The sequence below is a fragment of the Otolemur garnettii genome, unplaced genomic scaffold (assembly GCF_000181295.1).
Source record: "Otolemur garnettii isolate 467f Iridium unplaced genomic scaffold, OtoGar3 scaffold00007, whole genome shotgun sequence".
NCBI lineage: Eukaryota > Metazoa > Chordata > Mammalia > Primates > Galagidae > Otolemur > Otolemur garnettii.
This window is the reverse complement of record NW_003852402.1, coordinates 3,341,198-3,358,700: the sequence shown is the minus strand read 5'-3', so window position 1 is coordinate 3,358,700 and position 17,503 is coordinate 3,341,198. Positions and strand designations below refer to the sequence as shown.

At 45.5% G+C, this 17,503-nt stretch overlaps 1 protein-coding gene across 8 annotated transcripts in view; it reads left to right on the top strand.

Moving 5' to 3' along the window:
• PPARA (peroxisome proliferator activated receptor alpha) overlaps positions 1–17,503 on the top strand; it is a 43,490-nt gene that overhangs the window by 11,797 nt on the left and 14,190 nt on the right. For 7 of the 8 annotated variants that reach the window (XM_023509258.1, XM_012801234.2, XM_012801233.2 and 4 more), the window contains one exon: positions 15,167–15,416. In XM_023509258.1, coding sequence (XP_023365026.1) covers positions 15,209–15,416 — 208 coding nt within the window. In that variant the 5' untranslated portion in view covers positions 15,167–15,208. Of the gene's footprint in view, positions 1–11,047; positions 11,630–15,166; positions 15,417–17,503 lie in introns of those variants that run through there. The other variant, XM_023509260.1, reaches the window with a different exon arrangement.

The following is a 17,503-nucleotide window of genomic DNA, read 5'->3' as shown; positions in this document are numbered from 1 at the left end:
CAGCCTCCCAAGTAGCTGGGACTACAGGCGCCCGCCACAACGCCTGGCCATTTTTTGGTTGCAGCCATCATTGTTGTTTTGGCGGGCCCAGGCTGGGGATGCGAACTGGCCACCTTAGGTGTACGTGGCTGGCGCCTTAGCTACTTGAGCCACAGGTGCCAAGCCACTCAACTGGTTTTCAGCACAATACCAAGTCAGTTCAGCAGGGAAGCAATAATGCTTTTTAACAAATCATGTTAGAACGATTGGATTGTCGTATGGAAAAGAAGAACTTTCTCTACCCTCACCTCATTCCATATACAAAACAGTCATTATTAACATCAAAAACTATGTATTCTAGCTAATGTTATAATAAGATACCAATATTATCAATCATAGCAAACATACCTCTTTAATGGAGGATGCTAATAATGAAACTGTGGGCCGGGCACAAGGCCTGTCCGGGCTCACATCTGTAATCCTAGCACACTCTGGGAGGCCGAAGTGGGTGGATCGCCTGAGCTCACAGGTTCGAGACCAGCCTGAGCCAGAACAAGACCCCATCTCTAAAAAGAGTTGGGTCTGTAGTCCCAGCTACTTGGGATGCTGAGGCAAGAGTATCGCTTGAGCCCAAGAGTTTGAGGTTGCTGTGAGCTATGACACCATGGCACTCACTCTACCAAGGGCAACAAAGTGAAACTCTGTCTCAAAAATAATAATAATAATAATAAGGAAACTGTGGAGGAGGTGAGGTGGTTTATGAGAACTCTCTGTACTTCCCTTTCAATTTTTCTGTAAATGTAACTACTCTAAATAGCAAACTGATTAACTAAATTAAATTTGAAATGTATATATGTAAGACCTCTACTCAGAAAACTGGTTACATTCATTGAGAGAAGTTATAGCCCGACTAAATAGAAGGATAGACCATGTTCATGGACGGCATGGCTCAGTATTGGAAAGGTGTCAGTCCTCATGTGCCACACAGGGGATCCTGACACCTGAGCCCAGCACACGAGGGCCTCCTGTGTTTAGTTGAACGATGTTGACTCTACAGAGCTAATTACAGTTTAAATGGCCTGAAAACCCCTATGTGCACCACCTGCCAGCATGTCTCAGGATGCGAAAGATTCATTTTTTTCTTAGAACGGCTTGCTTCTCTTCTCTTTGTATTCTTAATCACTTTACGTTGCATTCATCAGTCTTAGAAAAAGATTTTTTCTACAGCCAGCTTTTGTTCTTTAAGCACCGGGAACGTCCACTGTACAGGCCCTTTTCGTAGGTGCATTACTTAAAGTGATTTGAGTTTTTTGTAAGACAAAAACAATGTTCAGAGTTGGGCACCACTGTTAGATTCATTCAGTTAATATTTATCCAACACCTGACTTCTGTAGGAAAGAGGGGTAACAGTTGAGAATTCTGCCTCAAGGAGTTACATGTCAGTTAAGCAGAAAAGGCATCACTCAACACCCATGATACAAGCCATGGTGATTCAGAAGAGGGACATGTCCTTCCACTGGCATCCTGGACGGCTTTCTGGGGGAAGGTGGCTGCCCCTCCCCTCAGGGGTATGAAGATGGAGGATTCCATTCGGAAGGAACAGGCATGCCTGGCGCATGCTGAGTGCTTTATTCTGGCTGCAGCACAGGCTTTGCAGAGCACAGAGAAAGGGGACTCATTCACTCAGGATCAAACTTTATCGAATATCTATTGAGTTTTGTCTCTTATGAGGCATCATTTTAAGCAGTGGGGATACATAAGGGAGAAAAAAAACCTCCTATTCTCAGAGAGGCAATGCCTTGATGGGGAGAGACAGCTCACAAGGGCACCAACTCTGGGGAGAAGAGCAAACAGCAGGCAAGCGAGTCAGGAGCGTCAAGAAGGAGGATCGTGCAGGCCATGGCCAGCTCGTGGCACCTGCAGAAGCCCTCCCTGGTAGCAGGTGAGAGTGGATGGAGCAGACAGCAGGATGGAGCATCCCTGCAGAGCGGGGATCTGGGCAGGCTCATGAGAGGAGCAGTGAGGGAGTGTGCCTAGAGGAATGTTCCAGAGAAGACATGAGGTCCAGAGGCAGGGCAGAGGCAGGTCACCGTGAAGGCCTATGTGCTCTCCTGAGGACTCTGTTCTGTGCTTTTGTGAAAGGCTGTGGGGTGAGGCCATGGGGGCTGCAGCATGAGCTGTGATCCCTCTGATGCAGCTGTTGAAAGGCCCCCTCACCCTGGGTAGGGGCTGTAGGAGAGTTCTGCCCCTCACCCCTGTGGGAGCTTAATAGGAGCCTGAAGGGGTGTGGCTGTCCTAGAAACCAGCTAGTTGGAAAAGCATTCCACTGGGGGTGGGGGGGGGGCAGGGAGACCTTGACTTTAGATCCATCCCAGCCTCTGAGCTGCTGCAGAACCTTGGATGATGCCTGGCCTTGGTCTGCTTCTTTACCTGCACATCTAGGTGCTTAGAAGCCGTGCTCTTCAGAGGAGTCTGTGCAGGAGGTGGTCAGGGCTCCTTCAGGATGGCCATGCAGGACGCCCATGGGGAGGGGAGCAAACAGTCCTGGAGGCCAGGGAGGAAGCTGTGGCTGGAGCTGAGGATGGAATGATGCCGTGAGCCAGAGGGAGAGGACAGGATGCGTGCAAGTCATTTAAAAAGAAAATAGTCTTTCAAAACAAACAATAGACAGACTGTCCAAAGGACCATAAGCTGTAACTTTGTGCAGACTTAAAGGACCAAGGTCGTGTCAGGGTGTGTTGGGTCCAAGGCATGTTGACAGCTGCACCTGGCCTCAGACTCTGTAGCTGGTAGCAGGCCGCATGGGGAGCAGCGCTGTTCCCACAGGTTTCTCAGCACGCTCTGCTGATCCTTTACCCAGCAACACGCTGTCTCCTTGAACTCCCCAGCACTGGGTCTTATGAATAAACCTTTAGTAGTTTTCCTGTTTTCTCCTATTTTTATTCAGAGCTTTACTTTATAGCGGAAAATTCAGTTTCCCCCCCAAATAGCTTGCCTCTGTTCTCTTGGTGTTCTTGTCATTTTAAATTGCATTCATCCTTGGTTCTCTGGGAAAGGATCTGCCCTGCGACCAGCTATTCACAAGGTGCTTGATTTATCGTGACTAACTGTTGCTAACCGTTTGAGTTATGTTGAGCTGCGTGAAACCCGTGTCATCAGGTAGACGGTGTGGCTGTTCTTTTTACTCTCTTGTTTAGGGGTTTACAGAATAACTGCATTTTCAGTTTTATTTTGTTGTGTTGAATAGGAATTAGAGCTATGTGGCTCTGGGAACCGCTAGTTCCAAATAGGAAAGCCTTGTACACATTTCCAGCTGGCAAACGGACAGACTGAGGGCACACAAGTTGCGAGAGGGGCTGGGAGCCTGTTTAAGAACCAGCTTTGGAATGGGACACTGGGTACCTTCTGAGCAAATACCGGCCAGGCACAGCCAGTGTAAGTTACTGGAAGCAGGCACTGAAGCAGCCTCTACATTCTGTTCTCATGGGTGTGAAGTGATATCTCAGAGTGATTTTGATTTGTGTTTCCATAACGACTATGACTCTGACGCTTAGCACCTTTTCATGTGGCTTGTCCACTTGTATTTCTTCTTTGGAGAAATATCTGTTCAAATCCTCTGCCCGTTTTTAAATGGAGACATTTCTCTTTTTACTATTGAGCTGTAAGAGTTCTTTATACATTCTGGATACAGGCCTCTTACCAGAGATATGATTTCAAATATTTTCTCCCATTTTGTGGGTCATCTTTTCACTTTCTTGATGATAGTGTTTATAGCACAAAATTTAAAATTTCGATTTTTTTTTTTTTTTGAGAGAGTCTCACTCTGTTGCCCGGGTTAGAGTGCTGTGGTGTCAGCCTAGCTCATGGTAACCTCAAACTCCTGGGTTAAGCGGATCTTCTTGCCTCATCCTTACAAGTAGCTAGGACTACAGACACCTCCCATAACACCTGGCTAATTTTTTAAAATCTATTTTTAGTAGAAATGATGTCTAACTTTGCTCAGGCTAGTTTCAAATTCCTGAGCCCTAGAGATCCTCCCACCCTGGCCTCCCAGAGTGCTAGGATTACAGGAGTGCGCAACCATGCCTGGCTCTACATTTTGAATTTTGGATTTTTTTTTTTTTTTTCAGTTTTTGGCCAGGCCAGGTTTGAACCTGCCACATTCCAGCATATGGGGCCGGCACCCTACTCCTTTGAGCCACAGGCGCCGCCCCTTAATTTTGGATTTTGTTTCTTTTTTTTTCCTGTTCTTTTGGTGTGCATACTGGTTTTGGTGTGAACATAAGTTTCATTTTACTTTTATAAATGCCCGAGACTGTACTTTCTGGGTCTTCTGGTGGTTTAGCATTATACGAAATCTGCCAGCCTGTTTTCTAGAATTGCTGTACCATTCTACATTCCCACCAGCTACGTATATGTGATCCTGTTTGTGTGCTCACCAGCATTTGGGGTCATCCTTATTTTCTTTTCTAGTCATTCTGATAGGTGTACAGTGATACCGCATTGTGCTGTGGGTTTGTATTTCTCTAGTGGCTGAGGACGTCAAGCACTGTTCATGAGCTTGTTCCTTGTTTGTACATCCTTTTATGGTGTCTCTTCGTGTCTTGTGACTATCTCTTCTAATTGGATTGTTTATTTTTTATTGTTTGGTTTTGAAAGTTTTTACGTGTTTTGAGATACTTGTCCTTTGTCAGATGTTGAATTGATTCTTTAAGATGTGAGGCGTGGGTTGAAGTTCTGTCCCCTCCGTGGACGTCCATGTGCTCTAGTATAATTTGTTGAACAGGAATTTTGCACCTTTGTCCAAAGTGAGTTGGGCATATTTTTGTGAGTCTGTTTCAGGGTTTTCTAGTCTGTCCCACTGGCCTCTGTGTCTGTCTCTTTACCAGTCCTGCGTGGTCTCCATTACTGAGTAGGTCTTAGTATTAGCTGGAGGGATTCTCCCACCTTCCACTTGTTGGCATGATTGTTTTAGCACTTAGAGGGCATGTGCTTTTCTGTGTAAATTAATAATAGGCTCATCTGTGTCTATAAGAACTGTGGCCTGGGCGGTGCCCGTAACTCAGGAGGTAGGGTGCTGGCCACATACACTCAGGCTGGCAGGTTCCAACCCGGCCCTGGGCCAGCTAAACAACAATAACAACTGCAACATAAAAATAGCCAGGTGTTGTGGTGGGTACCTGTGGTCCCAGCTACTTGGGAGGTTGAGGCAAGAGAATTGCTTAATCCTAAGAGTTTGAGGTTGCTGTGAGCTATGACGCCATGGCACTGTGCTGAGGGCAACATAGTGAAACTCTGTCTCAAAAAAAAAAAAATTATTGCTGGGATTTTATAGGATTTACACTAAACCTATTGATCAATTTGGGGAGAATTAACATCTTTTTTTTTTTAGAGACAGAGTCTCACTTTATTGCCCTTGGTAGAGTGCTATGGAGTCACAGCTCACAGCAACCTCCAACCCCTGGGCTTAGGCGATTCTCCTGCCTCAGCCTCCCAAGCAGCCGGTCCTACAGGAGTCCACCACAATGCTCGGCTATTTTTTGTTGCAGTTTGGCTGGGGCTGGGCCCGAACCCGCCACCCTCAGTATATGGGGCCGGTGCCCTACTTACTGAGCCACAGGCGCCGCCCCAGAGAATTAACATCTTTATTCTCTTGAGTCTTTTGATCCATGAATGTGGTGTGTGTCATCTTTCTGTAGGTCTCCTTTGATTTTTTTTAATCTGCATTTTGTAATTTGCAGTATATAGAGCCTTTGTATGTTTTGTTAAGTAATGAGTAATAATTTCATTTTCTTTAGAGTGATTATAAATGCTATTATTGTTTTACTTCTGCATCTATATTGCTAATAGACAGAAATGCAATTTATTTTTATATGTTGATCTTGCAATCTTGCTGTATTCATTTGTTTGGTCCAAGAGAGTTTTGGTAGATTCTTAGGGGGTTTTGTGTCAACTGCAAATAGGGAGTATTTTCTTTCTTTCTTGCCATTTGTATGCCTTTTATTCCTTTTTCCTGCTTTATTACAGTAGCTAGAAATTCCAGCACTCTTTTGAGTGAGAGGTGAAAGTGGACATCCTTGCTCCTGCCCTATCTTGGGAGAAAACATTTGGACTTTCCTCACTGAGTAGAACATTAGCTGTAGGTTTTTATAGATGTTCTTTTACAAGTTAATGTTGATGTTCTCCAAACTTGCTGACAGCTTTTATTGTGAGTGAGTGTCACAAGTTTGTCAAATTAATGTAAGGATACGATTTTTCTTCTTTAGCCTGTTGATATGGTGGACTACACTGATTTATTTTCCCATGTTAAGCCAGCCTTGCACATCTGGAATAAATCTCACTTGGTCATGGTGTATAATTCTTTTTAGACATTGTTGGATTTGATTTGCTAATATTTTGATGAATGCTTTTACATCTGAGCTCATGAGTAATATTAGTCTGTAGTTTTCTCTATTTTGTATTGGCTTTGTCTGGTTTTGATATCAGAGAAATACTAGAGAATAAATTGGCAGATATTTCCTCATCTTCTAGTTTTTTGGAAGAGATTATATGCAACTGGCATGGTGTTAATTCTTCTTTAGATGTTTGGTAGGACTCTCCAGTGAAACTAGCTGGGCCTGGAAAACTATTTCTCAGCAGCCTTTAAATGATAGGTTCAATTTTTTTTTTTTATAGAGACAGAGTCTCACTTTATCACCCTCGGTAGAGTGCGGTGGCATCTCACAGCTCACAGCAACCTCCAACTCCTGGGTTTAAGCGATTCTCTTGCCTCAGCTTCCTGAGTAGCTGGGACTACAGGTGCCCACCATAATGCCCAGCTATTTTTTGTTGCAGTTTGACTGGGGCTGGGTTTGAACCCACCACCCTGGATATATGGGGCTGGCGCCATGCCCACTGAGCCATAGGTGCCACCTGATAGGTTCAGTTTTTAAATGGTGATAGAGCTGTTGGAATTGTTCATTTCATCTTGGTTGCATTTTGATGGTCTGCGGCTTTGAGGAATTGATCCATTTCTTCTTATTTGTCAAATGTGTGTGCCTAAAATTGTTTGTATATTTTATTATTATCCTTTTACTGGTTGTAGGATCTGTAGTGATATCTCATTTTATTCCTGCTAGTGGCGAGTTATATCTTGTCTTTTTTTATTTCTGCTGCTCTTGCTGGAGATTTATCAATTTTATTGTTTTTTTCCAAAGAAGTAGCTTTTTGTTTCATTGACTCTATCATTTTCTTGATTTCAGTCTGAACGATTGCTGCTCTTATCTTTAGTATTTCCTTCTATTTTGGGGGGCTGATTTTGCTATGATTTTTCTAGTTTCTCGATATAGGAATGTATATTATTGCTTTGAAAACTTTAATTTTCTCTAGTGCAAACATTTCATGGTATAAATTTCTCTCTAAGCACTGCCCTTGCTGTAGCCTACATTTTTGGATATATTATACATTTATTTTCATTTAGTTCTATGTGTTTTAAAATTTCCTTTGTGTTGGGTGGCGCCTGTGGCTCAGTGGGTGGGGCGCTGGCCCCATATACCGAAGGTGGCGGGTTCAAACCTGGCCCTGGCCAAACTGCAACAACAACAAAAAAAATAGCCAGGCGTTGTGGTGGGCGCCTGTGGTCCCAGTTGCTCGGGAGGCTGAGGAAAGAAAATTGCCTAAGCCCAGGAGTTAGAGGTTGCTGTGAACTGTGTGTGACGCCACGGCATTCTACCGAGGACGATAAAGTGAGACTCTGTCTCTACAAAAAAAAAAAAAATTTCTTTGTGATTTCCTTTTGGCCCATGCATCATTTTGAAGTGTGTTAATTTTAAAACATTTAGAGATTTTCCTATTATTTTTTGTTATTAATTTCTAGCTTGAGTCCATCGTGATTAGAATATGCATTCCATATGGTTTTGGGTTTCTTTTAAATTTGTTGAGGTTTGTTTAATGGCCCAAGATTGGGGTCTTGGTGAATGTTCCATAGACTCGTACAGAAAAAATTATGCATTCCACTATTGCTGGGTGGTGTCTTGGTCCTTCCCAGCTGCTGTAAGAAAATTCAACAGACTGGGTGGCTCAGAAACCACAGAAATGTCTTTCTCATAGTTCCGGTTGTTGGAAGCCCTGGATCACGGTGCTGGCAGATTCAGTGCTGGTGAGAACTTGCCTCCTGGTTTGCAGTGACTTCTTTCTGTGTCACTTCCACTTGGCGGCAGGGGCAGGGGAGCTGAAGTACCATTTGGTGCATACATGTGGGTAAAACTCCTTTAGGAGTAACATTAAGATACTCTAGGAGAGGAGCCCCCCTTTTATTACGGTATGCTGTCAAACTATTCCATTTTCTTGTCATTGTGGTTTATCCTTCTGCTCCTAACCTATAAATTAAACTTCATCCTGAGTATATGTGCATAGGAAAAGCAGTGTGTACAGGGTCAGTTCTATCCAAGGTTCCAGGCATCTACTGTGTCTGGGCACATATCCATGGGGACCACCATACATTTCTCTGAACCTCACAGTTTCAAAAACAGTAAGTTTGGGAAAATGCCAGCTACACATGCTGCTCCTTCATCCGTCTTATCAGTCTTCTTAAAGAAACAGCTTCACGTTTCACTGATTTTTCTCTATTGTTTTCCTCCTATTCTATTAACTCGTTTTCATTCTGATCTTATTATTTATACGTCGGGTTTTATGTGCTCTCTTTTCCTAGTCCCTTAACTCCTTTCTTCTTTTTTAATATAGGTGTTTGGTGCCATCAATTTTCATCTCAGCACTGTTTTAGCAACATTCCACAAATTTTGATACATTATTTTTATGTTCCTCTAGTCTAAAATACTTTCTAATTTCAGAGTTTCTTGGTTTCTTTGTTTTTGTTTTCATTTCTGTTTTGTGAGACAAGGTCTCACTATGTCTCAGGCTGGAGTGCAGTGACACAACCAAAGTTTCCTTCAACCTTGAACTCCTGGGCTTATGTGATCCTCTTGCCTCAGTCTCCCAAGTACTGGGATTCCATGCTATCATTTCTGGATAATTTTATTTTTAAAAGGCTAAAGGTGGAGACAAAATGATCACAGATGCTTTCAGGTAGAGTTTGCTTCCCTAGCCTTTGGATCTGGGCTGCCTTGTGACTTGCTTCGACTCCCTGAATGAAGTGACAGTGAGTGATTGACCAGTGAGCCCGAACGTAAGAGGCCCTGTAGTCTCTGTATCCACCTTCCTGGAATGCTGCTGAGAGGCCTGGACCTGTTTTTAGAGGAGGAAAGGCCTCATAGAGAGAAATGCCCAACCGGCAGTCAGCATCAGCTACCAGGCAGGTAACGGAGGCTGTGTGGCTGACCGGCTTTGGGGAGCTGCGGAATGACTGTGGCTATTGAGTTATCCCAGGACAAAGTAGCAGAAGACCCACCCAGCTGAGCCCATCCCAATTTGCCAACCCACAGAACTGTGAGCAAAAAAAAGTGGTTATAGTTATAAGCCATAAGGTTTTAGGGTTATTTGTTATACAGTAACACCTCACCGATCTAACTCTTGGAGGGGACTGTCCAGCCATTCTCAATTTAGGCTGTATATGTAAATTTGCTATTATTTTCCCTTGACGTCCCCCTACCCCCTTTTTGTGGAGTCTTGCTGGGGAACATCCAGTCACCTTTTAGAACTCAAGGGGCACATCCCTTCCTTTATGAAGCGACCCCCCGCCCCTCCCTGGCTGTCCGTGTTACAGCCCTCATCATGCTGCCTCTGACACTGCTCACTTGCTTGTGCTTCTCGCCTACTAGTCGGGCGAGTGCCTCCTCTCAGCCTCTGCATTTTCCCCTCTGTAAATGAGACCAATAAACAGAACTTTCCCTGCCCTGCCCTGGGGGGTCAAAGAAGAAATACATGCCACTGCTACTGAGAGCCTGGCCCCAGGAGGGCGGTCAGTAAGTGTGGCCCCTCTCCTTGTCCCTCCTTCCTGTGCTGTCCCCTCACTGCCCCTGAGAGTCCCAGGGCTGTGGGTCCTTCACCCACAGTCATCGGCGTAGGTGGAGACTCAGGCACGTTCCGTGAGGTTCATAAAGCCTGGTCTCCCATCGCAAAGATGCCTGACCATCCATTTAACTTGGAAAATGCAGGCCCAGCCATAGAGAGTTTGCCTGTCGTCTATCTGCCAGAAGCCATCGGGTCTCCTCGTTCTGAAATGCCATCATTAATTGTGTGCCATGTTCCCTTTCGTAACTGGCAAGGCCACTGGTCCTCTGCTGCCTCCAGCGTCTGGCTGGAGGACACATCTACCTTGTCCCCACGGCCCAGCCTTCCGCCCTAAGCAGATGGATCACAGCTTCTGTGGGGTAAATTCAAACTCCACTTCAGTTGACTTTTGATTCTGGTGACAGGCTTCTCAGCAGTGGACACAAAATGTGTCTAAACATCCAGCTTTTCTTCTATTATTTGGACAGTCGTATTGCCACCCATAAAGGTGAGGTTGTACGTGTATTTAAAAACAGTAACTACAGACTTTCAGAAAACTGAGAGGAAGTGCTAGGTTTGAAATGGAAGTAATAAGTACTGGCATCGAATGTGAACTTTGCATAATGCCCAGAGGGAGTTTTTCTTGGAAATGGTCTGGAACATTCTTTTTGCACCTTTAAAGGTAAAGGCGTAGGAGCTCACGGCGACTCTTAATGCGCTTTGGGTCTGTCACTCTCTCTTACATACCAGATTCTTTTGGTTACAAAATTTTGAGTTTAATGCCTTGGACATTGTTGAGAAAGATCCAGATGTCTCTAGATAAACCTATATGACCTGCAAATTCTTTATGATGCCTTTGGTTTTATTTATTTATTTTTTCTGAGAAAGGGTCTTACTCTGTCCCACAGGCTAGAGGGCTGTGGCATCATCACAGCCCACAGCAACCTCCAACTCTTGGGCTCAGGTGATCCTCCTACCTCAGCCTCCTGAGTAGGTGGGACTGCAGGTGCTCACCACACCCGGCTGTTTTTAGAGATAGGGGCTCACTCTTGCTTAGGCTGGTCTCAGACTCCTGAACTCAAGGGATCCTTCCACCTCAGTCTCCCGGAGTGCTCAGATTACAGGCCACTGCACCCAGCCAATTCTTTTGATTTAATCTATCAACACACCTAGTCTGAGTTTCTTTACCACTGTTATGTTTTGCTCCTCTTTTCCTCTGTCTGAAATGTGTTTCGTAAGCACTTTTTTAGTTACTTTGTTAGTGCGTTAATCATTACGCAGGTGGTAATGATTAATCTGTTTTGGTGAACTGATTTGAGGTGAAGGTACAGAGGGCTTTTTAGCTTTCTTTTGTTGGTTTATTCTGAAATGTTATTTTAAGTCTGAGCCCAACACATTGAGCTAAAAGACTTTAAATATGACATGCAATATCTAAAAAATACAAAGAACCTGACAAGGTAGTGAATTAGAATTGGTGGAAAAGAGAAGACTCCCTGGCTGAGGCACTGCAGCGCTGCCCTGGGAGAAGACTCCTCCCATCTTCCTTTTAAACCAGTCATACATCTTACCAGACTTAATTTAACAAAGGAGTTGTGAATAGACCTCTCCAGGGTGGCCTTATTCAGCATATTAAGAGATAATCTGAGGAGGGTTTACAGTGCAGGATAGCAGCCGGAAAGTAAAGATCAGTGTTTACCACTGTCTGGATGCATCTGTGTCAAATGTAAGTTCTGAGTGTGAAAGCTCAAGCCCAGTTCCATTTGTTCTTTTTCTCGGGTATCTGATCACATAGCATGTAAAGATGTTGAATACTTGGGAGAGTTTTGGCTACTTGCTGTTTAATATGGAATTTCAGAAAGTATTTATGAAGGGCCTTCTAGGTCCAAGAAGCTGGGTAGAGTTGCAGGGGTCCTCAGACTTTTTAAACAGGGGGCCAGTTCACTGTCCCTCAGACCGTTGGAGGGCTGGACTGCGGGCCCTGGGACGAGTCGGCTGCTAAGCAGGACAGGCAGCGGTGGCAGAAACACCCGGCGGGTGGAATAAATGTCCTAGGCAGGTGCATGTGGCCCGCAGGCCGTAGTTTGAGGACGCCTGGTCTAGAGAGCAGAAGGGGGCAGGCAGGGCAGCTGCCTGGAGGCCTCCAGAGCGTTTCCACCCACCCCCCCCCACTTTCTTTTATTCCACCCAACAGTGAGCCTTCTTTATTCTCACTGCAGAGCGACACTTCTCAAGTCCTGGGAAATCCCTGTAGGGAGAGAGTCAGGCTGATGACTCCTTCACCCCGTCTGCCCCGTCTGTCTCCCCCTTGCAGGCTTTGTCTCCTCAGCCCTGTGAGGATCACAGTTTACCCTGCACATTTCTCCCTGCTCTTCGAGCACAGAATCCCTCTGACTTCTGTTCTAGATACCCATTGCCTCTTTGTTGTCTTTGGACACGCTGACTTTGTGTGCCACCTTGCCATCTGGGTGACAGCAAGCCACGGCGGCTGGTACAGAGCCCAGGCGAGTTCTCACAGACCGGCACCCTACACGTGCCGTCTGTGCTGAGTGACAGATACGGAACACCTGCCGTGTCTCAGGGATTGTGCTAGAAGGATGGATGCACAGATCAGGGCAGGGCATTCCCTGGCCTCACAAACGTCGTCTAATGGGAAAGTCAGACATGCAAGAAGTTACAACACCACATAGAATCGGGCCCAGGGAATCCAGAGAACGGGCTTCTTAGAGTAAGAGCTTGTTACACCACTAACAACTCCCAAATAGTCTCACTTCCCTGAGACTGTGATACTGAAAGCGCCTTAGTGCTCAAGGTTATCAGGCGACACTGGAATTAGCCAAGTGTCTCCACCAGCCCTGTGTGTCTGTAACAGAACAGTGTAACTGAATGCAACGTCTTCTTCTTTCTTTGTTTTAATGTCCTACACTTCTTGTATTCTGTGATTTGTAGTTCTCGAAGGAATAGTGTGATTGATAAATGTTCAATTACTAAGATCCAAAATAGAATTTCAGTAGTTTGGGCTTGTGGCATACTTGGTTTAGCTCTGACATTGAAATTGGACAGGAAAGAAAAAATGGGTTTAGGAACTTAAGGGGTAAGGAAGGGATGAGGGGGTCCCACAGAACCTTGTGTCATTGCTGGGCCTGGGGACAGAGGAGCTATTTATTCTCAGCACCCCCTATTTGTCTTACCTCATCTCTCAACTTAGGTCAGACTCTACCTGTGCTGTGAACTGAAACCTAACTAAGCACTATTTGGATTGTCTTGGACCAAATTAGGAGTCACTGAGCAAAGGGATCGTGTGTTATCCCTCTTAATCCCTCAGGAGCATTTGGGGCAGAGGACACGGGAACTGGCTGGCCCTGTTTGCTTGTTTCAGTGAACCAGGCAGCTGCACTGTTGTGTGGGTATTAGGCAAAGCTTTGGGGACGTCCCCAATGATACTTCTGCTCCTGAGCAGAGGCCAAAGTGACAGGGGAGGTGTTAGAGCATGCTGGGAGCACGCACCTGGCTGGGAGAAAGAACATTTGCAGGAATCCAAGACCACTGTCCCCATGCATTTTCCACTGCAGTGCAGAGCATGTGACTGTGGGAACGAAGAAGTGGCCATAGGTGCCCCTGGGCTGAGCCTCTGCCCAGATGTTTACTCTTTTATTAGGAGGAACTTATGGTTAATAAGGGAGTTAGTGACTGTAGCTTTTGAACTTTTTGTTCATGGTGAAAAATATCTTAAATAACGCTTAGCCCATCGTTTTGCTTGCCACTTGAAGAACTCTTCTTTCAGATGTAATGCAGAATAAAATATGGTAGAAACGCCACACAGATTCACAGCTTGACTTACCCTGATAGAGTCTTGAGAAGGGAAGTCTTTAAATCCTATGAGAGGTTGAAAAATAATTCCTTTTTATTTTTCTCTGTGTTGTTGTCAGCTACCATAATTTATCATAATTCCAAGCATGAGATAAGCTTTTCACAAAGATGTATGACATTTCCGTGTGTTTCATTTCTAGAGGAAACCAAGACTTCCCTTCCTCTTTGCACTTAAAGCTGTTGTCTACACCAAGCAAACCTGAAATGTGAAAACACTTTTACACAGCTGCATTAATGGACAGAAAATGGCTGGGAAAGTATTCTTGGCTCCCTCCAGGGAGCCTGGTGTTCTGTGGTCACAATGGGAGACAGGTGCAGGACACACCTCCTGCTGCCTTCCCTGGGCCATAGTGCAGTGGCCATCGCTGTGACCATCTTCGGGTGGGAAGACAGTTCTAGAAGCTAACGGTCACCCTGTCAGCCTCAAGAAGACAGTGCTGGGGAGGGTGGATCAGGTGGCCCCAGAGTCAGTGTGGATGATTTCCAGGGGGAATCAGGGTGGTGACAAGTGCATGATCAGGCAGGGACACTCTCTGAAGGGCCCAAGTGGTGTGCGGAGGAGACTGGGCTTAGGTTTGGAGGTCACAGGAAATGGTTCCAGATGTTTGTGGAAGGTCACAGTACCGATGAACATGGGAAGGACCACTGTTTTGTCCTCATACTTGTATGGAATATACTCTTTTGTTTGTTAGTTGAAATAGCCTGACATTGTCTAGGACTCCCCGACTAAGATTTTTTTTTACCTCCACAAAGTGTTACTATACTGTCATTTTCGAGGGCTGCCTACATGAGCTGCCTCCTTGGGTACAAGGAAAACAAACAAGATGAAAACAAACAAGATGCCGTTCCCCGAAAGCTGGCAGCTGCTCCCCATGCTCCTCAGCCTGAGCCACACCAGCCTCCATGCTGTTCTAGAATGTTCCGGCATGTCTCAGTCCTGGAGCCTTTGCACGCAGCTCTTTGCTGGAACGTTCTCCCCCAAGATGTCTACACTGCTTGCTTCCTCATTTCCTGAGGCCTCTCCTGCCCCTAAGCAACAAGGCCTCCCCGTCCACTCTTACCTGGGCCACCTTGTCACCAGCAGCATCCGACACATGTTTGTTTGTGTAACCCCCCCCCCCAGGAGAGCTGGGGCTCTGTTTTCATCCAACACCTCAAATACGATGGGTTGAGCTCACACGTGTGTGCCATCGTGGCTAAGGGATGACAAGCTTTGGCTCCGTAAACGCTTCTTTACTTAAAGACTTTCCATTTGCTCAACGTGCTTATTAAGACTCAAGCCTGGAAAAGACGCTCAGCGGTGTGACTGTTCAGGTCATGAGTTCAGGTCTGCCTCAGTGATAAATGATGTTCTTACCTCTCAGTTTTACCCATTGCTTCTCTTTCCTTCCAGCGGCTCGGAGCTCAGCTGTATGACCAGTGCCATCTGGTCAAGATGGTGGACACAGAAAGCCCGATCTGTCCCCTCTCCCCGCTGGAGGCCGATGATCTGGAAAGCCCATTATCTGAGGAATTCCTACAGGAAATGGGAAACATTCAAGAGATCTCTCAATCCATCGGTGAGGACAGTTCTGGAAGCTTTAGTTTCACAGAATACCAGCATTTAGGAAGTGGTCCAGGATCAGATGGCTCTGTTATCACAGGTAAGTGTACTGTTTCCTAGATAACTTGATTTTTGAACTTTTTTTTTTTTTTTGATAGAGACAGTCTCACTTTATCACCCTTGGTAGAGTGCCGTGGTGTCACACAGCTCACAGCAACCTCCAAGTCCTGGGCTTAGGTGATTGTCTTGCCTCCGCCTCCTGAGTAGCTGGGACTATAGATGCCTGCACAATGCCCGGCTATTTTTAGAGACAGAGTCTCACTCTTGCTCAGGCTGGTCTCAAACCTGTGAGTTCAGGGCAGTCCATCTCCTCCACCTCCAAGAGGGCTAGGATTACAGGTGTGAGTCACCACACCCCAGCCAATTAATGCAAAATTGAACACAGAACGATACATCATTGGTGGGCATGGACACATACTGCAAAGTCGTCTCCTGAAAGAGGGAGGTGGGGATGGGGAGGAGGCCTCACGGGGACTCTTAATTCTTTTTAGATTTGTGTTTTTATTTTATTTTATTTTTTTAGAGAGAGTCTCAATCACTCTGGGTAGAGTGTCATGGCATCATAGCTCATAGCAACCTCAAACTCTTGGGCCCAGGCAATTCTCCTGCCTCAGCCTCCAGAGTAGCCGAGACTACAGGTGCCAGCCACAATGCCTGGCTAGTTTTTCTATTACTAGTAGAGCCAGGGTCTCATTTTTGCTCAGGCTGGTCTTGAACTCCTGAGCTCAGGTGATCCATCTGCCTCGGATGTGCTAGGATTGGAGGCATGAGCCACCATGCCCAGCCTCTAGGTTGTATTTTTAAAGTGTTATAAATATGGGTGGTGGATATGGGGTATTATAGTCATGTGTCCCTTATTAACAGGGACAAGTTCTGGGAAATGTGTCTTTAGGTGATTCCTTTGTTGTGCGAACACCATAAAAGTAATTTAGGAGGCTGGGGGATGGAGTGCAGAAAGTGAAAAAGTCATCTACCTGTGTTACAAATACATGACACCACAGCCCTGAGGAAGTGGGGGAAGAGGTGCCGTCCTAAGCAACTCTGGAAATGAGCGAGTGTGTAAGATCTGAACTGTGCTCTAGTTGGTAAAGTCGCTTCCCGCAGGGGCGTGGGTTGACAAGTCTGACACTGTCACACTGGTGTGCTGGAGATGAGCAGCTGACTGAGTGCCTAGTGGCTGGTGGAGCCCAGTTCACAACTGTTGGAATGGGAGTTTACAGGCAAACGAGGGAAGGAGGTTAGTTAAGGGTCCTTACTGTCATAGACGAGCACTGGAGACGTCATGTGATGTCTCACGGAATGGCTCACGTTCAGCTTAATACAGGTACAGATGGCTAAACAGAGGGGATAGAAAAGGTCATTTCAAAATAAGAAGAGGGTCAACTCATTAAGAGGACATACATTCCTAAATTTTACACATGTAATAATGGAGTTTCAAAATATATGAAATAAAGAGGCCCCGGACATGGTGGCTCATGCCTGTGATCCTAACACTCTGGGGGGCTGAGGCAGGTGGATTGCCTGAGCTCATCCTGTCTCAAAAAATAGCCCAGTGTCGTGAGGGGCGCCTGCATTTCCAGCTCCTTGGAAGCCTGAGGCAAGGGGATCTCGTGAGCCCAAGAGTTTGAGGTTGCTGTGAGCTTTGGTCCACTGAGGATGGACCACTCCACCGAGGATGAAAAACTGATATTCTGTCTCAATTAAAAAAAAGAAAATACATACATATATATATATATATATATATATAATGTGTGTGTGTGTATATATATACATATATATTTGTATATACACACACATATATATGAAATAAAAATTGGTCGTGCTGAAAGGAGTAGTGGACAAATCTACAATTATTTTATTTTTGCCCTGAGCTGTACAGTTCTGTGGGCTTTGCCAGGGTCACAGTGCCATGTACCCACCCTCACACTGTCGTGGGAATGCCGCGTGTCTGAAATTGTACAGCGTGAAGACTTTCAGCCTGTCATCTTTTACTTAACGATAGACATTTAAGAGTTGCCACATATCTTCCTGTGACTTGCTACCTATTTCATTTCACCCCGAGTGACGCTCCCTTGTCCGCACGCACCGCAGTTTATCCACTCACCTATTGAAGGACGTCTTGGTCAC